The following is a 25,412-nucleotide window of genomic DNA, read 5'->3' on the forward strand; positions in this document are numbered from 1 at the left end:
CACTGGGACTGCCAGCTGACTTGATTAGTTTCACCTGGCCCACACAAGTGCACAGCCACAAGCAATCTAAAGCCTATCCCTGTCATAGCTAATATTGTGTTGTTCACATTTGACTCCATGTCTTAAGATGGAAAAGGAAATCCTCTCCCTCAGCTACTATGATTATCAGTCCTTTCCCTCACCCTCACAAATTCATCATCCATCCTCTCAACAATCTGGTGAATAAGCTTTAAAGTCTCCTCATCAACTCTCTCCCCACCCCCCCTCCTCTGGCATTGGCATCAACAAAAAAAGTCAAAGGCTGATAGAAGTAAACGTCTCAAAGAAAAGCAAGGGCAAAAGAGAGTGGCTTCAACCTTGTGTTCTGTGCAGAGGAGTGCTGGGATTCCTTCAAAGGAATCAAATTATTATTGAGGAATACAAATTATTTCTGCTATAAGTGAGGGATATCACTTCTCAAAAGCCAAGGTTATAAGAAAAGATAGATTGTCACACCGTAAAATAGGGAAGGGAGGGAGGATGTAGGATGGTAAGAAGAGAGCACAAGGCCCTGCAGAAGGGAGGTAAGAAATACCACACTGCATTAAACTCACAGGGAGGGCAAAGTGCACTTACTGAACTTTGTTAGGGTTGGGAGGCTGACTAGGTGAGTAAACAGACAACTGCAGAGGGAGAGAAACAGTTCAATCCTTTCAAGTGTTTGACCCAAGTAACTAGTGTTTAGAAAACACAAAAGTTGAGAAAAATAAAACAACTACTATGTGGAAGATCCTCATATATGATGAAAGCTATATTCTTCTAAAATCTCCTACTTTGCTTTTTGGACAAGTCCTGTCATCCTCACAGATGTTTTTTAGCATGGTTATATCCTTATAATTACATTCTTCAAGTATAAGGCCATCTCTAGCCTCTTGTCTCATTCTTCTATTTTATTCTATTTCTCTATAACATTGTACTGAGCATCTAGCTCTAGAAGGCTTTTACAACTTGTTTATGACTTTTCTGGACTCAAAGATAGAAAGATCTGCATCGTATGAAACTTCCTGACTGGAGTGTCCATTGTCTCAAAATGAAGTCCAATGCCATTATGATTTACAAGATCCTTGATGCTATTTCCCTACCTCCTCACTTCCTCAAGTGCTCTGGCATATTTCAAAGGTAGGTCCTTCCATCTTCAGTTCTCTGATATCCATAAACTTACATCCAGCCTTCTCTTCCTCCTAGGCTGAGTCTTGTGCCCTTCTTCGGTGACGCTTTAGTATCTATTACTCTTTCAACCCTAGGACATATTACCTTGAACTGTAATTGCCTGTGGGCTTGGCCTTCTTCCCCACTGGATTTGAACAGTTTGAGGGAAAGGAACCGGAAGTGCATTGATTATCTCTCTCTCCCCAGTGCTTGAAGTGCAGAAACTGGGAAATCCAGAAGTGAACATTGAGGTACAAATCTACACCCTGTGATACAGAAATGCTAACTTCCTGTGTCTTGAGGAGTGCTTTCTTCCCTGCTAATTTGGAGCACACTCGTGGTTGGCTGAGTGCTGCACCCCTTTTCCTAGTTGCTATCTCTGCTTCTGGCTCTCCACACAATGTTACTAAACTTTATATTGCATCTAAAATTTGAGCCTGCACATTTTTGTAGGACAAAGAAACTGAGCCTACACAGAATTAAATAAGTCAAACAAGGTGACACATTAATGAGCAAGACTACTGACTTACACCAGGGAATTTTGACTCCCAATTCAGTGTTTTTCCCACTGGTAGTATCTTTGCATAGTAAAGGAAAAAAATAGTGAATGCAACAAAAATAAAAATGCAGGAAGATGACAGTTTTATTGAGCTCTACAAAAAAAAAAAAAACGTGAAGGGAAGAAATAGTCGCCTTATTATTCTTTGGCTTTCCAGTAGATGTAAGTCAGAAATTTGCCCCCTTAAAAAAATCAACTCATTCCAATGCTTAAGATTTTTCTGCCTTTTGATTTCAAGTCTGATCTTGTTTATTCAGAAGAACAAGGGAAGGTCATGTACCTGTTGTATTGATTTTCCAGAGTATATATGAAGAAGATTCAAATGCAAATGTATCTCTCTGTTATGCTAGCTATTTCCTTGTCCCTGAAAGGGGAAAAATCTCATTAGATCACTTGCAGTTGTATTTCATTCACTTTGTACACTTGAGATTACACCCATTGCTGTTTTTTTTAAATAAACATATAGTATAAATATTTGAGTGGCAATAAATATGTAAATAAGACTCACTCAGCCTCTTGCTATGATCAATTTAAACATGAAGTAATAGGCATGAAAACAAATGTAAAAATAATACTATTAGAAAAATGTAGTTGCCATAACTGTTATTGACTTAATTACCTTCATAGCTTCAGTGGGTTTCTAATCATGTGTTTCTACTAGCAGGCAAGTCGAAGTAGCTGATTGTCTCTAAAACACAGCTAGAAATATGCTGGCAAAGGTAACCATTTATTTTATATCAAAACAAACAAACAAGAAAACCTGGGCTAGGAATGTTGCTTAGGGGTAGAGTGCTTGCCTAGCATGCATGAAGCCCGGGGTTTGATTCCTCAGCATCACATACACAGAAAAACCCGGAAGTGCCGCTATGGCTCAAGAGATAGAGTGCTAGCCTTGAGCAAAAAGAAGCCAGGGACAGTGCTCAGGCCTTGAGTCCCAGGCTCTAGGACTGGCAAACAAACAAACAAATAAAAACCTGACTCAAACTCACAGAGGCAATTGAGTGTAAACTGGAAAAATACCAAGTTCGTCATGCTGAAAAAAAAGAAAAATACCAAGGAATTTCTTACTCCAAATAAACAAAAATTTCAAGGTGACTTGCTAAAAATAAAAAGTAATTCCATGTCTTTAAATTTTAAAAAATTAATTAAATGAAGATTAATATTCACCAGGCTCATGATCTTTTAACATTTTCCTGGTAGCCTTGGTTACCATTAGATAAAGTCATCTACTGAAATTACTTATCTGTCTTCTCTATAACTCTCAGCATCATTTACTTACTCATATTTAAACTGAAGATACAGATAATAAAAGTATAGTAGATAATAATGATTGACATCCAATATGTAGCTGAACTTTTGTAATATATCCATTGCTTTTAGCACAGTGGGTGACAGCACCCGGCATCAACGTAATTGATCTCCTGTTGGGCATTTGCAAATGACAAGTTCTCTTTTTAGGTCTTTCTATAGTAGCTTATTGTGTACGTAACAGTTCAGCAATGTGTAATGTAGGGTCACCATGATTATCTCTTAATTGATGGAAGAAGATAAAAAGGCCTACAAAAGTTGACTCAGTCAGGACCTCTTAAACTTGTGTCTGACCACAGTTGAAGTTTGTACCCTCTTCATTTACTTGAATCCCCTGTCTCATTCTTAATTCCTTTGATCACCTACTGATTCACTTATAAACTTCATTCTGCTTCATGCATCATTCAGTACTTAGGTTTGTGTCCCACCAGTAATAGATGCTTTCAGAACACTTACTCTTTAAAAGTAATTATATATTAGCTTTTAAAAAGTGGTCAGTGGATAGTCAGCACAAAGCACAAGGTGCAGATGGCTTACGACAATATGGTTTTAAAATAGGTATAACTATCATTATTAGCTCTCTGCAGGTTTTTCTCCCCTCTATCAAAGGGACAGATCCGTTTCTCTAACCATGGTGCCTCCATGTGGATTAAAGGCTGAGCAATAGCCTGAGGGGAGTTCTAGAGCCAGAATGAGTAGCAAATACTTTTTAGTCCATACATATTTCTAACATTCAAGATATATTATTAAATTACTGAGATATCACTACTAGGTGAGTCTCATTCCTTCATTTTGGGATGAACTCTAGATTTAAAAAAAAAAAGCTCAAAAATTATCCTGGTTCTTATATCTACTATATGGCTTTAAAAATGAGATTTAAAGTAAATAAATAAAAGCTTGGTCCCTTTGGGGTCCAAGGCCAACATCTTGATTATGTACTTATATTTCACTGTAAAATTCAATCTTGAGGAGTTTCTTTTTAGGCAAGAATTTTATCTCTCAAGAACTTTACCAGTATTGACCTTTGTACATTTTCCAGAGCACTGACAATCTCTCATCAACTTTCAACAGCTCTATAGGCTGGGTTACAGCCATTTGCAGAGGAGAATATATGGCTCAGTGTCATAAGAAACTCACTACCCGGCTGGGGATATGGCCTAGTGGCAAGAGTGCTTGCCCCGTATACATGGGTTCAATTCCCCAGCGCCACATATACAGAAAATGGCCAGAAGTGGTGCTGTGACTCAAGTGGCAGAGTGCTAGCCTTGAGCAAAAAGAAGCCAGGGACAGTGCTCAGGCCCTGAGTCCAAGCCCCAGGACTGGCCAAAAAAAAAAAAAAAAGAAACTCACTACCACCAGTAGCAGATACAAGAACTCAGGCTAAACCATTTTCAAAATCCCATCTCACTTTTAACCTAGGTGCTTCCAGAGTTGCAAACATAAAACATGATAAGACTTCATGCATCCGATCTGCTAACTTCTTTAATAAAGCTAGGATACTCATGGTGTAGAAGCAGGGGAGTTTCTGCCAAGCGAAAGCCAATAGATGCTCATGGAATGTCAGAGACCCATGACCAAGGATGTCCATAAGTATTTATTAACATATTCTCTTCTGCGCTATCTAGTATGGTACCCACGAGCTACTTGTGACTGTTAGGCCTATAAAATGTGACTAGTGTGATTCAGGAGCTGAATTTTAATTCCCCTTAACATTTCCCACTTCATTTCACCTTTTTCCCATCAGTATAAGTTTTCTTGGCTCAAATTTCTCCAGTGGCAAGAAAAGAAACTTCAAATGATTTCAACAACAGTAATTTTTTTTTTTTGCAATGAAGTAAACTATCAAGGCAATGGAAGTCCTCAGATATCACTACGTCTCTCTCTATCCCTCATCTATGTTTTCTTCTATACTGACTTTTGTCGCAGAGACACTTCACTCAAGTGAACAGAAAAATAGCACCAAAAGTCCCAGTTTTTTATCCTATGAGCAATGAAAATGAAGAATAATTTCCTAATTGTCCTAATTGGTCCATTTCAGAATGGATTCATATTCAACTAATGTATAACCTCCCCAAACTTCTTGGATTGAAATAACCTTCTTATTGCATGTGATGATTTTTACCAGTAATTTGGATGCTGTATGTTGAGACAAATCTTCTCCACATGACATTGACAGAGGTGGCTCTGTAGTATTCAGCTGGTTATAGACTGGTCTAGAAACTTCAGTCTGGAAGTAGTTCAATGTGTCTGGAAGCCTGACCTCATCTGGGGTTTCCTACTGTAGCATCCAAATGTCCTATCATTTCCAGAGTAATCGTTTCAGGGTAGTAAGAGTTCTTGCAGAATGGGTCGTAACTGATAGAGAGAAAGAAGATCTCCAAAAGCTTGGGCAGCAGCTCAGGTTTTTTGATCTACTTTAAAAATCCTAGAATTTCCCTTGGACAAGAAACTCACCAGGGATATCCCAGGTTCAGCAAGAAAGGAAAAATGTTTTATTTCTCGGTGTAGAAATAGCTAATTTTATTTTTCTTTTCTTTCTTGTTTATCTTTTTGACTTTAGGAAGAGCTTTAGTCGCAAAAGTGGTGAAATGATCTTGGTCATATGACTGCCTTGATTTTTAAGAGGTAGGAGCTATCTTCACCTTAGCATCTGACCAACACTAGGGAAATTTTGTCCCAAAAGAACATCAGAATTTTTCCCAGAGGCCAAAGGTGCAAGGTCTAGAGATATAGAAATAATAATAGCTATGTTACAAGTTGACATGGACAACATTCAACCTTGTAATTCTAGTATGCATTACAGAATGTAAGAGATCAAAATATGGGGTTCATAAAAGCTTCAACCCTGAAGTGTCATTCATTAACTTGGGCCAATTGCTGAGCATTTTAACCTTCCTTTTATGATCAGGCCAAGTGTGGGCAATTATAACCATTTTCCAGAGTTGCTGCAGACAGTGGATGAAGCATTGTATATAAAGCACTTAGGATTTGCTCCCAAAATAAATTTAAAAAAACCCTTCTCTTTCTTTTCTAACTAACCCCCTGAAACTATGTCCATGAGCTCTGGAAACTAGCCCCCACTTTGTGAGTAACATAAAATGTAATAACGTAAGGAGTTTCAAAGGTGTAGAAGAAAAGCATGATTTCCAGGAAATACTAGGCCTTCGTTCTGAGATGCAATTCATATTTTCACTTTGATCAGTAAAAGCAAATATAGTTTTGTCTCTGTTCACATGAGTTTTCCTATGCCTGTTTCCTACTTTCTCTTCACAATTCACTTTCCTCACAATGTGAAGACTTCAAAGTATATGAGTCCTACAGGCAGCACTGGAGACTGTTCAACCCATGTTAGTAATGGAATTTAGGACTGGGTTTAATTTTTTTTCCTTTACTGGTCATTATAGATAAAACTTGATTGCTTGATATGTTTTCCTGTGCATTCAGTGACTGGAATATGATTTCCAATTTCTGCAATTAATTGTGCCTTAAAACATGAGACCAATAACTTTTCAATGTAGTACTTTTTGTCACAAAGACACTTCTGAAACAAAACTGTCCTGCAAAAAAAAATTGATAATGATAAAAAATTGATAGTCAGAATGTCTGGGTACTGAATGTAAGTGACACCTGGAAAATATAACCTTATGAACTTTGTCTTCTTAATTAATGTATCTAGCTCATGAATTTGGCCAGAGTAAGAGTAATTTTGAATTGAAAGCAATCGGGATATTGTGTGGGATCCAAGCAGAACTCTAGTTCTTTACTGATACTCCTAGGAGAAACAATAAGAAAGAGCAAGAGAAACAGGGTGTGGTGTTCCATACCTGTAATGCCAGTTATTCAACAGGCAGAAATCAAGAAAATCACAGTTCAAAGCCATCCTAGGCAAAAATTCCTGAGACTCTACCTCAGCCAGTAAAGGATTGGATAGCATAGTGGCAAACTGCAAATAGAAGCTTCCCAGTCCAGAGTGGCCTGGGCATAAATATGAGTCTGTGCTTTTAAAAAAAGAGTACAAATGGTATACAAGTGTGGTTCAAATGATAGCATTCATGCCGAGTAAGTGCAAAGATGAAAGCTCAAATTTCAATACTAAACTCCCTCCCCCACCTCCATTGTGTTACTGGCTACATCGATGGCAATTCGCGTACATCTTTAGTAAACTGAGAGTTCAAAGGTAGCCATTGGAAGTTATTCAGTTTGTCTTTGACCCTGACATGTCCTTCCCACAGTGGGAAGGCAAAAATTTTATGGTAAACTGACACTGTACTGAGAAGTATCTAGATGAGCTTCATCTGACAGTTACTAAATATTTGTTATTATTTATACACTAATATAACAGCCCAAGGTTACCTAGCACTTACTTTCTAACAATCATTTGATCCATCTGATGTTTTATGCATATTCATCTGTGCAGTCCTACAACCCTGTCAACAGAATCCTTATTCCCATTTTAGAGATAAGAAAACAGAGGAAGAAAGAAATCAATGCTTTGCCCAAGATCAAACAGCAGCAGCCTTAAGGAGATTTCATTTTAATGATTTGCTACTTATGAAAGTCACTCTCTAGGTGTGTGTCCATGTTGGTCTGTGGAATAGAGTGCCGTTGACTTCTTTTAGATGTTAAGGTTTTCAGATAGAGCTCACAAAGAAAGCTTTAAATAAAGCTGTAGCTATTCACCTAAAAATTATATAGCAGTCGTATTCATATGGATTCTCCATTGTTGGTTTAAAAGTCAGCAAATGGTTTGAAGTCAAACAGAAAATTCAGTGGCTTCTAAGAGAAAGTCTGAATTTCAGATTCACCTCAGGGACTCTTGAACTCAAATAGTCTTGCAGAGTGCTGGACTCTGAGACAGTCTTGGAGACTCTCTCAGTTGTGCCTTCTGCATAATGCTTTGACTCCCCAGCGGGACCGCTCTAAGTGGGGGCCTGGAGGGCTCCAAGTTTACAACATGCCGGCGTAGCAGAAAGAGAAGCTAGTGCTTCCTGAAAGAGCCAGTATCCTAGAGAGTGGACTCTGTGATTTCATTCACATCTAAAGAAATCACGTAGATAAAGGAAGAAAGAAGAACATGCAAAGAGGCTAAGCCATGTGAGTGCAAGGATTGAGAACATGAGAGAGGGTTGTTTCCCCAAAGGCAAACCCAAATCAATCTCGCAGACAGAAGAAGTTGAATTATTGCTAGTCTATGATTGATGAGCACAAACCTGGTTTCAGATTTATGTACCCATCAAACTGGCCACTTGGATCTTTACAGTTAATATAAATGATAAGATTATATTTCTTTCTCTCATTTTGGTCACCTTTTTTGGACCTCCCCTTCACCCCTTTCTTTCTTTTTCCTTTGTCAGTGGTTAGGTTTGACTTCTGGGTCTCAACTTGCTAGGCAAATACTCTGCCATTTGAGCCACCCTTCTAATACTGTTTGCTTCGTTTCCCTCACTTGTTGCCTGGGAGAGGGCAGATAGAAATCCTCCTACCTAACACCTTCCATACGGCTGGGATTACGGATGTGTATTACCATATCTAGCTTGTTTGAGATAAGGGATGTTTCTCTAACTTGAACTTTTCCTGGGATGGTCTTGAACCACAGTCCTCTTGATTTCTGCCTCCTGCATAGTTGGTGGTTACAAGCATGTGTAATGCAACTGTGCCTGGTTGAATTTCATATTAAACAAGTTGGTACATGGACCTATACATCTCCCAGTCTTCTTGATGCAAAATACAGGGTAAGAAGAGTTAATTAGATTATTACTATGGTCTAAATTTTTGTGACTCCCCTACATCTTCTTCTATTGAGACCTAATATACAGTGTAATAGTATTAGACCATGTAAGCTTTTAGATGGTGAGATCATCGGAGGAAGGCCGCCAAGAGGAAAAACTTCCCTTATAAAAGGAGTCCCCAAAGAGCTCGCTTGTCTTTCAGCAATGTGAGAACACAAAAAGAAAACACAAGCTATTAAATACTGAACCAGCATGTGAACCAGTGCCTTAATCCTGGACTCCCTGGTCTCCAGAATTGTGAGATACGAAGTCTATTGTTTATAAACTAGCCAATTCAATGAATCCTGAATGAATTTGAATTAAGACAATTTCTTATGATAATCTCATCTATTTTTTTCTTTTTTTTTTCTTTTTCTTTTTTTTTTTTTTTCAGTCCTGGGGCTTGCACTCAGGGCCTGAGCACTGTTCCTGACTTCGTTTTGCTCAAGGCTAGCACTCTGCCAACTTGAGCCACAGTGCCAGTTCTGGCTTTTTTTTTTTTTTTTTTGTACATATGGTGCTGAGGAATTGAACCTAGGGCTTCATGTATACGAGGCAAGCACTCTTGCCACTAGGCCATATTCCCAGCCCCAGGGCAGTCTACTCTTATGACCTAATTACTTCCAAAAGGCTCCACTTTCTGAGACCATCACACTGTGGGGTCAGATCTCAACCTCACCAGAAGATGAGGAGGACACAAGCACTGTGCCTGTGATATGGACTTCTTGTCTCTGTGGCTCGCTTTCCTGAATGGAAGGTGAATATAAATCAAGAATAGTTGCATAGTAACATTTGTAACCGAAATGAAGTAATTTGGGTATTTTCCTTCTTGTAGAAGAAGGCTCTCATGACCCAACAAAATCCTATCATAGAAAGCAGTTTGCCTTTCCCCAGAATTTCACATTAAGCTGTGTTGTGCTGGTGATTGTGGTTTGTTTGGTTTTTTTTTTTTGGAGAAAGGTTGTCATCTCTGAAAGTGAAATGAAAATGGTTTTTGAGCTTGGTGCTTGGGCCAGAGCCAGCTTAAAAATTCAGAACATAAGGGAAAACAAAGTTTATGAAAATCTGTCTTCTCTTCACATCCTATCACAAATATTCTGAAACTCTCTCCCTGTGGCTTAGAGACAGGTAGGGGTAGATTTCAGAGTGTCACTGGCAGGACAGAAAATGACTTTAAACCAACAATAAATATGTTCAGCCTTTCCTTTCCTTGCTGTTTTTTCCTTTGTTTCTTTAATGGCTGATTTCTAGTCCCCTTGTATATTCTTCCATTTGCTGCAGCCAGTGTATGGGAAATGCTCCACCATGAAAGCATTTAAACTTTCCTCTTCTGCCAGCCATGCCAGAGACATGCAAATGAGTCTTAATTACTTTGGAAAATTGAATTTGGCGTCTCTAGACCATAACAATTAGTAATTCTGCATTGTGCAAACAGATCTGGGTTGTAATTAAGAAAACTCAGTTTCACCATGGACACTGAAGTGTTCCAAGAAAAGCTTAATTTCCATACAGATGTTGCAGTCCTCTTGTCTTCTGCATCTGAGATGTTGGGAAGGACAAAACGCAGACCCACATAACAATAAGGATGGACAGCCTGTCTCAGGATTGTCAGTCAGCTCCCAATGTCTCAATTTTAATGTCAAAAAGTTCCTTTTTAAGTCATTGTGAATATTCCCACTAAATGACTTTTTTGAATTTTTTTCATTCCTTTATTGTGAAAGTGATGTACAGAGGGGTTACAGTTTCATACGTGAGGAAGTGAGTACATTTCTTATCCAACTTGTTACCTCTTCCCTCATTTTCCCCTGCCTCCCCCTCCCTACTTCCCTCCCTCCCACCATGAGTTGTACAGTTGGTTTACACCATGTAGTTTTGTAAGTATTGCTGTTGCACTGGTTTGTCTTTTTATCCTTTGTCTCTCAATTTTGGCATTCCCTTTCCCTTCTCTAGTTCTAACACACATACATATAATATCCAGGGTACTAATATCCGTTACAGTGATATCAGGGGTAAAACCATGAGAAAGAAAGACAAAAGAAAAAGGGCATAATTTCACATGGTATGTTGAAAATAACAACAACAACAACGATAAACCACTTGTTCCCATAACTTGGAGGTCATTTCACTTAGCATCAACCCAGATGCCCCTCAGTAGACGAGAAAATGTGGTACATATACACAATGGAATTCTATGCCTCTATCAGAAATAAAGACATTGTTCCATTTATAAGGAAATGGAAGGACTTGGGGAAAAAATCATACTAAGTGAAGAGAGCAAGACCCAAAGAAACATAGACTCTGTGGTTTCCCTCATTGGGAATAATTAGTACACGTCTAGGATAGTCCTAGAAGAAGACTACAATAGCTCAGTAGCTATGTCCATATAAATAACTTTTTTTTTTTTTTTTTTTTTTTTTTTTTTTTTTTGGCCAGTCCTGGGCCTTGGACTCAGGGCCTGAGCACTGTCCCTGGCTTCTTCCCGCTCAAGGCTAGCACTCTGCCACTTGAGCCACAGCGCCGCTTCTGGCCGTTTTCTGTATATGTGGTGCTGGGGAATCGAACCTACGGCCTCGTGTATCCGAGGCAGGCACTCTTGCCACTAGGCTATATCCCCAGCCCCTAAATAACTTTTTTTAATGGGAAGGATCGGCCCTTGGCATAGTCAAGAATCTGGATTCCTTCAGTCCTTCAGCTGGTTCATGAATGTTGACTGAGTATCTTTGTTGTCATGTGGAATTCTTTGAAGCAACAACTAATATTATGCCCGATGGTGGTAGCTTGAACACTAGGACTTGATTTTTCTTGTAGAACAAGAAGTACATTGATATTGGTCACTGGTGTGGGTTAGTGATGTGAGTGGCAGGGCTTTCTTTGCTGAAATCCTGATATGATGGCTATCATGAGTGCATTCAGCAGACAACTCAAAGCCAGAAGCAAGAGAACCGAGGATCAGGCCAGCAGTCATTGCCCCTTGGACCAGATTTTTTTTTTCTAGCACACTACCTCCAACAAATCTTTGTTTACTCTCAAAAACCAGAAATGGATCATGTGTCCAAGGCCAGCCACAAGAAAATTATTTCATGTCTAGATTCTTCTGTAGGAATTATCACAAGAGACCAGAGAATGGCTCTTCTGTAGCTAATTTACAGTGTGGGCCACTATTTCTGTATATCAGTTCCTCTGCTTGGTACCTTAAATACCCAGTTGGAAATATGCACTGCCTGGCCTCAAAAATGGTATGGCTTTGTGTGGAGTTAGACAGGGAAGAAAATACTTAAATATATGAAGAAATGGGGACACAATACAATTGAAGGCTGAAAGAAAGAGCACCTATTTTGGTCAAATGTAGGTATGTCATGAAAAACTTCACACAGTGTCATCTCAGAGACCTTTAGTTATCTGGTGTCCTGTTTCCTTCTCTCTCATGCAAATTGTTTTCTTGCACACTCAAGAATCAGTATTAGTGTCCTAAAATAACAAAGACATCTGGGCTCAAAGTGGCAGTGGGGAATAAAACCTATAAACAGTTGGAGCATGAGATTTGTTGCAGTAGATAGCAGGAGGCAGACAGAAAAGTAAGTGTAGGTTTTATGTCCTTGAATAAGTTGTATAGATGTAATTTTTTAATCCAGTTATTGGTAGATTTTTCTAGAACATGATTAGAAATGAGAAGCATCTTTTTAACCAGTAAAAAGAAGAGCCAGTGGTCAAAATACCAATAAAAAGTGTCCTGCTAGCCATGCTCCAGTGGCTTACACCTGTAATCCTAGCAACTCAGGATGCTGAGATCTGAGGATCACTATGCAAAGCCAATCCAGGCAGGAAAGTCCATAAGACTCTTTTTTTTTTTAAGTTTTTATTATCAAACTGAATTACGGAGAGGTTACAGTTTCATACATTAGGCATTGGATACATTTCTTGTGCTGTTTGTTACCTCCTCCCTCATTCCCCCCTCCCCCTTTCCCTTCTCCACCCCCCCCACCACCACCCCCCGCCCCCGGCCATGAGTTGTTCAGTTCATTTACACCAAACAGTTTTGCAAGTATTGCTTTTGTAGGTGTTTGTCTTTTTTTACCCTGTGTCTCTCGATTTTGGTATTCCCTTTCAATTTCCTAGTTCTAATACCAGTATACAGGGTTTCCAGTATACTCAGATAAGATACAGAGATAGTGTACATAAGACTCTTATCTCTAATAAACCACCATTTTTAAAAAAAGCCAGAAGAGGAGCTTTGGCCCAAGTGGTAGAGTGCTAGCCTTGAGAAAAAATCACAAATATCTCAGGGACAGCACCCAGGCCCTGGGTTCCAGTTCCATGACTGGCACAAAAACAAACAAAAAAATTAATGCCCTGTCACTCACTGCCTAATTCTCACATCAGAGCTTTCAGAGGAAAGGTGTATAAGTATATTTTGACTTGGCTTGAAATAAATACCCTGCCCCAAAATATCAATACTAAAATAGCATTCTTTTTAAATTAAATTTTCAAATTAGTTCACCAAGTGACCTAAATTACTTTTATCCTCACAGTGTTTTGCTATTTCAGTCAATTATAGATGTGGATCTTTGAGCTTTAATTATTTTTGTTCCTTTCTTAAACCTAAGTTATTAATTTTTATTATCATCACATAGACTTGTGACCCTAATGTAATGCTTGGTCTCTTCTAAATGCAATGAAAACCTGAAAATAAATATGTAACCATATATAAATCGTGATTGATGTAGGTGAAAATATGAAACATTTTTATGTAGGTTTTTTCCTGACTTCTTGTTCTTCAGGTCATCTTCACATTTTTGGCAATACTGGTCTACTGCTTTTACTGTGCCTTGCTTGATATTTAAATTTTTCTTAAATATGTTCATGTTAAGAGAAACTCTTGTATACATTCCCTATTAATGTGTCAAATGTGTTTTTTTCAACAAGTGGCTAAAAGTAAGAAAACGGTACCTTCTCCCATGATTCTGTGCATTTGCTGGGTGCATCTTCTGCAAGTCAGGGCTAGTTCAGTATGAGTTGGGATGTAAGGTAGTCTCTGTCACACGTCGGATGTTCTGTCCAAGAAAGCCAGAGCTGGGAAAGCTACACTCTGCTGGCATGACTGCTTGTCTTCGTCAATGAAGGATCCAAAATGCAGCAAGCCCTGAGCACAGACACTTTTAAGCCACTTCATGTTATCTTTGCTCATCTCTTATTGGACAAACAAATCATGTGGCTAAACCTGGTGAGAGTGGCTGAGAAAAGAGATCACTTCTTCCTGAGGGGGAACACGAAGACATTTTGCAAAGAATTGGGCACAAAAGGAAAGAGCAAACATGTGGATATTTCTACAACCATGGGTGAGAAACTTGGTATCACCTGATATAGAGATGGTAAAATATACATTTAAAAAAACCATATTACTAAAATGTTTGTAAATTTTCAAATCACCATGACCACCACAACCGAGCTCCACTCCCAGAGATCCTTGCCATCGCACAAGGAAATACTGTTCTAAGTTTCTAAGTTTCATTGCTAAACTTGGTTAAAACATTTTATCCGGCTTCTCTCACTTAGCTAACTTACACTGATAAAATCCATTCCAAAGCAGAATGTGTGGCTTGAGGCACTAGAACTATGATTGCTAATTTGTTTGCAAGTAGATGCCTCTGAAATATTTCTCCACCTAGATTCCTGATCTCCTGTGACCTACTTAGCATCCGTGATGTCATCATGGACATCAACAAAATAATTTGCAAAGTGCCCACAATGCAAATTTTCTTTTTCTATGTTTGTTGCATTTCCAAATTGTGGTTGTTTAAAGAATATCTGGTATTATATACACAGTGGGATTCTGTGCCTCTATCAGAAAGAATGAGACTACGCCATTCATAAGGAAATGAAAGGACCTGGGGGGAAAAATCCTACTAAATGTAGTGAGCCAGACCCAAAGAAACAGGGACTCTATGGTTTCCCTCATAGGGAATAATTAGTAAATGTCTAGGATATTCTTAGCAGAAGATCACAATAGCTCAATACCTATGCCTGCATGAACACATAAGATGAAGCTAAGCAAAATGAACTCCCAAGTTATGGAAACAAGTGATATATCATTGTTGTAGTTATTTTCAACATTCCATGTGAAACCGTACACTTATTTCTTTCTCTCGTATTCCCTTCCAATGGTTTTACCCCTGCTATCATTGTAACTGATCTTAGTACCCCGGATAGTGTATATACGTGTAAGGGAACTAGAGAAGGGAGAGGGAATACCAAAATCAAGAGACAAAGGATAAAAAGACAAACCATTGCAATAGTGATACTTACAAAACCATTTGGTGTAAACCAACTGTACAACTCATGGAGGGGAAGAAAGAACTGGGGAGGGGGGAGATGGGGGAAAAATGAGGGAGGAGGTAACAAGTTGGATAAGAAATGTACTCAATGCCTTACATATGGAACTGTAACCCCTCTGTAGTTCACTTTGACAATAAAGAAGAAAAAAATACCTGGTATTGTTGAAATTAAGAATTTAGAAATAGGAACCATTTATTATCATTTTCACATCTTAAAGGTAACTTTGATTTCCTTTACTAAGGTGTGCTAGATATAGATCAGATAATTCATAATTCATTCATTTCAGATAATTCATTCATTTACTGGTAAGGCTAGCCAAACAATTCAGGGGGAAAACTGGGAGAAAATGAGGGAGGGGATGACACGGTTCAAAAAGATATGTACTCATTACCTGAATATGTAACTGTAACCCATCTGTACATCACCTTTGCAATGAAATTCAAATTAAAAATGACATACCACACTGAACCCCATTTATGTGTACAACTTACATATGTTGATAAAATGCAATACTAAAAGTAATACTAAAAGTAAATAAGCATGCTCGTTACCTGACTTATATAATTGTAACCTCTCTATATATCACCTTTATAATAACAATAAAAATTTAAAATTATTTTGCAGCTGATAGTCAGTGGCTCATACCTGCAACCCTAGCTATTTGTGAGTCTGAAATTGAGAGGATCATGATTTGAGGCAGAATTAGAGAGAAAAATGTACATATTTCTATCTCTAATGTAAGCAGCAAAAATCCAGTGCAGGCTTTTTGGCTCAGGTGGTAGAGTTCCAGCCATGAGCTCACAAGCCTGGTAAATGAGTGAGTGCTCCTGAGCCCAAAAGCCAGTACCAACTCCTGCCTAAAAAGGTAAAAAAAAATAAAGAAAATAAAGAAATTATTTTACTATTTCAAACATGCATAAATGAAATTAGATCTGAGTGCTCTATGATCATGAGACCACATTTCATCTTCACATGAAAGTCAAATTATGTTTTTCTGAAGTTAAATTAATGATGACAAACCTGAAGGCATTGGTCTCCTGTAGAGACAGTGTGAATGCCACGGAATTATGTCATGTTGTCTTCTCATTTTATCAAACATCTGTGTTAACACATTGACAAGTATCTAGGAGGCAGAATCCACAACACAGAGCCACTGAGCTTTTATTCCAGCCTCACGCCCTCATGTTCTCACTTGTAATTCACTCAGCCACCCATGACATCCTAATAAAACAAGAGAAACAGTGTGTCTCATTCAATTGCCCAGGATTTGGCTTCCCAAGCAATAGGTGAGTTCAGGGTTAGAGACACTTCTGTCCTGGGTGGTATCAATTTTTATAGAATTGAAGTGGCCTAAGAGGTTTTGTGTGGCCTATTTTCTTGGTCCTCATCTAAAGCCTCCATCAAGGCCAAGAGCATCACCCTGGGAGTTTGAACTTTCCTTTAATCTAATCCATTTAGAAAATGACTCACAATTTATTGAATAAAGTGGAGAAAATTGATACCTTTTCATTAGGCTGACAAAGTCTTTTTTACTGTTGGCATCTGGAATGTGTTTTCTATTTAAATTTTATTTATATCAATCTCTCTAGTGAGAGGGAGAGTAAAAGGAAAGGCTCACATGCCGCGTACCTCATCTCCATCAGTGCCAACATCTGTGGCCATGAGTTTCGCAAACAAACTCAATGCCAGGAGTTCTCTGGGCATGATTTAATACTTGATATCAGTTTCAAAGTGGAATAAACCAAAGGGGGTATTTGTTATCTATCAATAACCACAAAAGTGACTACTTTGCCTATGAACCAAAGACATATGCTTGACTGATATTATTTGATTATGGTAAATCGGTAGCCGTTCTGGCAAAAAAAAAAAAAAAAAGGAAAACCTCTCCTACAGAATCTAATAATACCCTCATGATGTACATTTGAAAATACTTGTTATACCAATGTAATCTCCAATGAAACCATTTCTAAAGCTGTTTTTTAAAAATTCCAAATGTAATAATATGTATCCATCAGATAGGATCTGGGTATTGTATATTCTTATTCTCATATTTACCTGTGTACCTTGAATGTTAGAAAAGAATATGTATTATTTTCAGAATCAGAGATGGAAAACATCAAGTTTTCTATGTTTGGCGAAAATGAAAAAAATGGATAATTTGTGCCTCATAAAGATTTAAAATTTCTCTTGATTATAAACTTCAAAGTTACTCTGAAGTATTTTAAATATAGAATGTTACACTGGGAGATTCAGAGACTACACAATAGGAAATTTACTTAATAAGCTTGGTTATTACGTTCCTCATAACAATTTTCTTAAAAACCATGTACCTGTGCAAATACAAAAATCACAGTGAGCTGAATTTAATTCTAAAATAAAGCCATCTTTTCAGTGAAAGCACGTCAAAGCATGTCCAATATCTATTGTCTGACTTAAAAGCAGACTCTAGGACGGAGTGTCACACAGTAATATGTAAAGCAAGCTGAAACTATAGTGCTGCTATCCAGCCCAGAAGGACATTTTTGTATGGGTAGCTATTAGGAGAGCTCCCTTCAGTTGGCACAAGTCTGAATCTTCCTTTATCAGAGCAGAAGACATTTGCAAAGAAATGAGAATGTGGTGTGGCAGCTTGAAACAGTCTAGGAGAAGTAAAAGATCTGTTGAGATTTTCTGTTTATCTTAAAATTCAAGGTTGGTTTGTCTTTTCTTTTTATAAAACATATACTTGTTTTAATATGAAACAATTTTCATTACTTCATGATCAGGTTATTTCATCAATGACAAATCTTCACACGACTATGCTGATCATCCAAATTAGATTGATTATCTCCCTTTGTTAAATCTTTTAATGTATCACAATTTGTCCCTATGTAGGTCTGGTCTTTCCATTCATTGTATAGCTCCCATAGGGAGATTGTAGGCCACTTTAAGGTGTTTTATGTACCTCATAACAGTTAATGAATGATTCTTGAAGGCATAAAATATCACATTTGTTCCAAAATACATTCAAGGAAAGCTATCACTCAAGGAAATTATATGACATTTACCTTATGGTTTTAAATCCTTCCTGGTGCAAGATCTTCACCCACATAAAATTGCCCCAGCTTGAAGAAAAATCCTACAATAGAATTTATAGGAAAAGCAATACTAGTCAGTTCCATCTTTAACCCTTCATTCCACAAATACCTTTGGAATGTGTTGTAGGTCTTATGAAGAACTACACTGGTCCAAGAACTAAAATCCACTTGCACTGAGGGTAAGAGTTCAATTCTTGGTGAGGATAATTAGATGAACACAAGTATAGTTGGATAATAGTTGCATGGATCAATAATAGTAATAATTTCTGCCATGTATTGAGAACAAAGTTTACTAAGCATTATGTTAAGACATTTATTTTATTTAAAATCCACACTAACTAACCATTGCTTTTATAGCCTAAGTAACTTTCTAAAGCCATATTACCAGTAAGTAACATGATTGCTAGTAAGATTCAAACCTGCATCCCTTGACACCTACCCATCTCTTAGAGCATCCTTCCAGCACGCATCACGGAGCTTAAAGTCTTAACAATGCAAAATGCCTCCAACTACATCACAACCTTAAGCATGGACCCCTAGGAAAGAGAAAGTTTGGAAAGATTACTCAGTGCTTTAATTTCCAGTTTGCTTTGATAAAGACAATAACACACAGGGAGTCACTACAGATCCTTTGAAGCAAGGCATTGAAACAGCTGTTCTGACAACCTGTACAAAGAGTGAGGCTGGAGTGCTGTCCTATCCTTCTAATGGAGTTCCAACCACTGCTTTGAATTGCATGACAGGTTGCATAAGAAATGAGGCTAAAATTTGTTTTGATTGATGTACTTATAACCTACTTCTAGGAACATGAATACAATCCTATGTTCAGCCACTTCATTTGTGCTCAAGCGCTCATAAGTTATAAAAGCAAATCTGAGAAATTGGCATCATAGAAAAGAACAGTGCAAACTCTCTAACACTGTGAAAGACTGCCTTTTCTGTATAGAGAAATTTTCATCAGAAATGAGGATACCAATGAAGATGAAGACATGTAGTAGTGACAGAACATTTAGTGAATGAGTTATGCTGTTGACTTGTAATCCCAACTCTATGTTAGGGATGCTACCTTTTTTTCCCTGTTGTTTTCTTCCTTATCCATTCATTCATTCATTCATTCATAAATATGCCTTGAGCTATATGGGCCATTGGAGTTGTACAATGTGATGCCTGCCATCAAGGGCCCCTTGGTGTAGTACCTTCCACATGAACCCATCCAGGAGGGAGACGGGTAAGATGACTTATCTACTAGCCACGGTGTTAAGAAAATGACGTTGTTCTAAACATTGCTTTCAGCTTTGCTTTTCTTGGCAAGGTCATTGCAGGAACTCATGCCTGTTTGTGTACAACCACAATCTCACTCCATAAGTGTGAGATCCTCCAGAGCCACACAAAACAATGTTGTCTCAAAATAAACAAATCCTTATGGCTTCTCTTTGAATGTAGTCATACTTGATTGGCATTTTGGCCACTTGCTTCTTCTTTCTTTTTACTTGAACATTACTGTCAAGTTCATCTTCCTTGACATCCTTTGACTATTGATTGGTGAGTGCAGGATTATGGATTGAACCCAGGACCTTCCACATGATCAGAAAGTACTCATTACAAACACCTCTAATACCTTTATATTATATTTCTGAGATAAGGTCTCAGTAACTTTATCAGGGATGTCTAAAACTTAAAATCCCCTTGCCTCTGCCTCCCAAGTAGCTGGGAATATACTGCCAAGCCTAGCTTTCCAAACACCCTTTAGTTGTATCTTATCGTTTTTTTTGTTCGTTACACATAGATTCTAGAATCTTCAGTGACTTTTCCCTATGTTCAAATAAATATTTCTAAAAGCCCGAGATCTTTGCTTTCATGATTAACAATAATATCATTACTTCTAGAAGATCACTCTGATCATTTATACAACATCATGGCAATTCTTTCCTAAATGCCAGCGATGCTCCTATTGAGAATCCTGAACTAACCTGTAGGCTTGGAGGTCTAGCACTGTGTCTTGTTCTTTATATTACATGATAAACAGGGAAATAAGTTCCTATCCAGCTAAAGTGTTCCTTTACTGCATTTATTAAGCCCTGTTGCTTATCTGTATTCTGCTGCCTCTCCCTAAAAGGAAATGCCCTATCATTAGACAATAGTAATATTTAAGGTTTATGGTGACAGAAGAAGTGAATCTCCTCTTATTATATTTCTTCTGCTGTGTGGCAATTTGACTTGGTCTATGGGAGGAATCAAGGGTCATGAGAAAAGTCACTTTAATGGGAGTGGAGCTGTGACCCTAACTAGTAGAGTGCTAGCCTTGAACACAAAAGCTCAGGGACAGTGCCCATGCCCTGAGTTCAAGCCCCATGACTAACCAAAAACAAACAAAAAAAAGCTGCCTCAATGACTTTAAGAATTGCTTGCAAAATGAAGTTATAATACCTAATGTATATCCTAAAAATTAGGAAAATTGAGGGGAAGGATTAGGTAGGGAGGGAAAGGAAAAAAATGATAAAAGGATGACATCCATCACAATGCATTATATTCTTAAACTGATTTGTTGAAGGGTGAGTCTTTTGTACAACTACTTAAAGACAGTAAAAATATAATTTTAAAAATAAAGAAACAAGGAAAGAGGCATACTCTTGAAAGAACTGAAGATCAGCTCTTTCTTGTTCGAGATACCTTAGGTAGAGTTCCAGCACAGGCTTAAAGGCACCTTAAGATCTTCTTTCATAATCTACAGATAAGGGAAAGTCTGTCTTCGTAGCTGATATTTAATTAACTTAGTTCTTCTGAGGATAAAAAGTCTTTGTAGCAGTGATGTATCTCGTGGCTTACAAGATGATTTGCCTGTAGAAATTTCTGTGAGAATGTTGTTATTAATAGAGTCCACAAATGTATTTCTCAGACTCAGCTCCAGCATGTGCAATAAACTGGCAATTACCCATTTTCTGAAGTGAACTTAATTTCACAAGAAACTAAATGTGTTTTTTTAATTTTCCTTGTTTATGTTTGCAATAAAATTATTTTGAGTAGTAATATAGCAGAGAGAATTCATTTGCTCAGCAGTCAATACTTTCCCTTCACATTTTCTGAATACTGAATACTGAACACAAAACAAGAAAGGGTTTAGCACTGTAATAATGAAAACAATAGGTTTGGGGATTCATCAGGTGTGAATTTTAGGGTTAATTCTCATACTGCCTGTCTATATAAGTCAGGAAAAGTTAACCACTCAGGATTCCATTTCGTTTTCAGTAAAAATAAGTTCCTAATAATGGTCCCCTAATAGTGTTACTCTGAAGATAAAACAGTACCCTACAGCACCTAACCCAGAAACACAGTACATACCCGAAACTCAGTATATACCTGAAAAGGGTCATTTTTATTATTCCATCAATGATTAAAATTTGAAAATTTAAGAATAACATATACATATTTCTTGGTATGGAAAGTTACAAAAAACAATTAAGTAGCGTTGAGATTACTTCATTCTACTAAGCCTAATTATTATTCTTCATACATGTTGACAATTTTAAGTAGCTTTGGAGTCTGAGAGAAAAAAATTTCAAAATTGTCTTTTTGCAGAAGATATGGGCAGATGACACAATAAGTGTTAGTTGACACAGGATATGAAGAGAAGGATATTAAGATTACTATGTAGTACACAAGTCAGAAGCAAATCATCTTTAGAAACACAACACTGAATGACTTCATTCTCATAATCCAGAGAGTAAGTGCCACATATAAAACTTGATTTAGGAGAAGCAAGCACAACATGAAGTTTCAAATATTATAAGCAGGAGTTAGGGACATTAAAAAGTTATTTTATTATGATGTACAGGGGGTTACAGTTACTTAAGTAAGGTAATGAGTACATTTCTTGTTGAACATTGTTACCCCCTCCCTCATCTTTCACACTGATTATGTTACTTTTATATTCTTAAAATACTCTTTCCTCTGTGACCCTTTAAATCTTTACAAGTTTAAATTAAAAGTGATAAGGCAGGTTTGGAGATTTTTTTCCCCTCACAGTCTACATGTTCATTTAGGAAATATTAATGCCTCAGAGAAAGGCAAACTGCTTTGTTAGCTTGAACAAAGTAGGTTGGCTTCAAGAGGGCAGAGAACAACTTGAAGGAAGAGGAGGCACAGAGCAATTCTTAAGGAGGAGGAAAAAAGTGCTAACTAGCTGAGTTCACCGGCAGGTGTTCATTATTAGCACACCTATGTGAATTTTTTTAAAAAGTTGACAACATGCCAATTTAAAGGATTGTTGGGAAAATGTATTTGCCCTTAGTGCAAAGATCAGATGGTTTCCATTCCCAGTGGTTTACATTCAAGGCAACAATATTGAAATATGTCAAGGGCTTTAAGGAATAAGCATTAGAATCCGTAGCAAATGTGACTAGACTGCTTGGGATAAAGCGCCAGCTCAAAAGGAGCTACAGATGATAGGTTTTCAATAAGTATTGCCAAACACTGATTTTTATCTCATGGTACCAGGAGTTAAACAATTTTTTATTCTCTCTCAACACTACATTTCTCTTTGGATTTAATTTTTTATTATTATATTTACATAGTTATACAAAGGAGTTGCCATTTAACAAAGCAGTCTGTGACTATATCTTGATAGATGTCACCCCTTTCAACATACTACATCTTTTTCTTGCTACCAAAACATTTGTTTTTCTTATTTAACATTGTCAACTCTTCATACATATAAGTCCTTTTGCCCATAACTAGAAACCTCTCCTATTCCCTGTCACCAAAACAGAAGCCCACAACCAAGAAGAAAAAATTTAAAACCCTCATCATCATTTTATACTTTGTGGGTTATTTCTTTCTGTTTCTGTATTCTATTCTTACATATAGATAGAACCCATTACAAGATATTCTTCCCTTCTATTTGCTTACCATACCTAACAAAGTTGCATTCTACATCCTTTGCTCTGTTCCGCATAGAAAGCAAAAGTCAAAAAATGTAAAATTAACCTTGAAATTTTCCTTAAGTTTATGACATAGGACAATAGGTATGATTTATCTATATAATCTTGCTTAGTAATTTTTCTCAAAATAAAGATGAAAGGTCGCTGGATTCTGAGAGAATAAAACAAAGAAAGTAGGGAGGAAGATATAAGTGCAGGCTGATGTCTGGATGTGTAAACCATTCTGCTTTGAAGCTGGAAATCCCATTCCCTTAGGATGTTCAAGATGGGCAGGTGTTCCTCTTTTATTCAGGGTTTATCCTGTTCATTACAATGTTAATCCTCTGTGCTATTGATAGATGCCATTTGCCTTATTTGTCACAGTGAGACTTCAACTTTATATGGTACAGTCTCATCTTGGAGAATAGGTTTGGGGTAGTGAGTAAAGAACTATAGCCCTGGCCCAGTGGGAAAGCATCACAAAACAAACACTGACCACCATTTTGAAGATTTTGAATGGAAAAGCCCAAATGGATTCGTGAAGAGCTAACACCTTAAATAACTGCAGAAATTACTGGTGCTGCTTGAATACAAATATTTCTTCTCTCAAGTCATTAAAGGAGATATAGAGATCCTTGATTTGAATGAAGCAAATCTAATCACTTTTTTAAATAGTCTCATTATTTTAAAAAGAAGTGTGCTACACTAGATTCATTACCAGCACTTTAATGTGGTCATCCTTGGTATCAACCTGAGGAAGAGCTGTTTTGTCAGATTGTAATAGTTCCATCCACATCTTTTCAAACTTGTAACAAGGAAACTAGAGCCCATAGCAACTGTACTTTGGGCTGTAAGAAATCAATTTCCATTTATCATTACTCTTGATGTTTTTTTACTTTACAAGTTTGCTTTTTTACTTTAGTCAATTCATTTATTTTTTTTTTGTCTTTTGCTAGGCCTTTGAAATTCTCCATGGCCCTAGGCTAAGGGATAAACCCTAATGCTAGTTGTATAAACTGGCCTTTAGGTATAGAATTCCTTAGTCATCCTGAGGACTATTTAGCTCCTTTGTCCCCTTCACTGAAAACAGTTCATACCAGATTCCTGATCTATCTAAGCTAATGACACAAAGATCCCCCAAGACCAAAAAGATATTTTCATTTCACATGTTTTCATCATATAAGGAAAATATATTTTTCTTACAAAACTTTTCTTAACCCAGCATGGAGGATGAAAGTGGATCAATTGGCTCTGCCTCTACCAACATGTACAGCAGCAGTGACTTGGTTGGTTGATGAATTGCAAACACAGTTGTTTCTGTTTTTGCACAGCCTCCATAGTGATTGGGAAGTGGTGGTGTGAGATGGAGCCTTGCCTAGAGGGAGAAGAATGTAAGACACTCCCTGACAATTCTGGATGGATGTGCGCAACAGGCAACAAAATTAAGACTACAAGAGTAAGTTCATTTCCTTCCAGTGTGATGCATGCAACACATTGTATTGTTGGCCTTGAGGTTAGACACAAACAGTATTCAGAAAAGCTTTGAATGGGAGAGAGGAAATAATTTTCCATAACAGAAAGAAAGCGTTCTGAACTCTAGATCTGTGTCAGTCCACAAATGAGATGTTAAGAGATTGAGCTTACATTGCTACAAGAACATTTAGAGTTTCTGTTACAGAGACATAAATAAAGCTGGATTGCCACAGGCAAAGGAAAGGGTATCAGTGAGGTAATTATTTGTGCAGGATGATGGTCAAATAAGTCTGCTCTCATTCGTCCAGGTGGTTTGGCTAAAACGTCTATGTAAAGTACATCTACCTTGTAAAGGTTCTTTAAAGGAATTATTTGATGGTCTTTTGCAGAAGTGAGCAGGTAACTGTGAAATAATTCATCTCTGGTTAAATCAGAAGTGGTCTTCAAACTATAAGCTACCTCATCAAAATTAGTGCCAGGGTGCTATACCAGCTTAGAGAGGCCTAGGGAGACCACTCATTAACCATATAGGGATTGAAAAGTCTTGGAATCCTAAAGGAGAAAGGAAGAGAGTCAGGCTTAGTACTCCTTTAAGACAGGAACAATCATCTAGTGCAAAACATGTCAATATTTTAATGATCAAATTTTAATAATACACACACATATATACATAAGATAAATGTTAAATATATATGCACACACAACTTTAATATATGTATATGTTTGTATATCATCTGAATATAAGCAATGGTGTGTATGTGTGTGTGTGTTTGTGTGTGTGTGTGTTAAT

At 37.5% G+C, this 25,412-nt stretch overlaps 1 protein-coding gene across 1 annotated transcript in view; it reads left to right on the plus strand.

Moving 5' to 3' along the window:
* Positions 1 to 25,412, plus strand: part of Tafa1 (TAFA chemokine like family member 1) — a 444,264-nt gene that overhangs the window by 412,911 nt on the left and 5,941 nt on the right. Inside the window, exon 3 of the mRNA XM_048354882.1 lies at positions 24,481 to 24,605. Coding sequence (XP_048210839.1) covers positions 24,481 to 24,605 — 125 coding nt within the window. The remainder of the gene's footprint in view (positions 1 to 24,480; positions 24,606 to 25,412) is intronic.

Source organism: Perognathus longimembris, chromosome 10, assembly GCF_023159225.1.
Source record: "Perognathus longimembris pacificus isolate PPM17 chromosome 10, ASM2315922v1, whole genome shotgun sequence".
Classification (NCBI taxonomy): domain Eukaryota; kingdom Metazoa; phylum Chordata; class Mammalia; order Rodentia; family Heteromyidae; genus Perognathus; species Perognathus longimembris.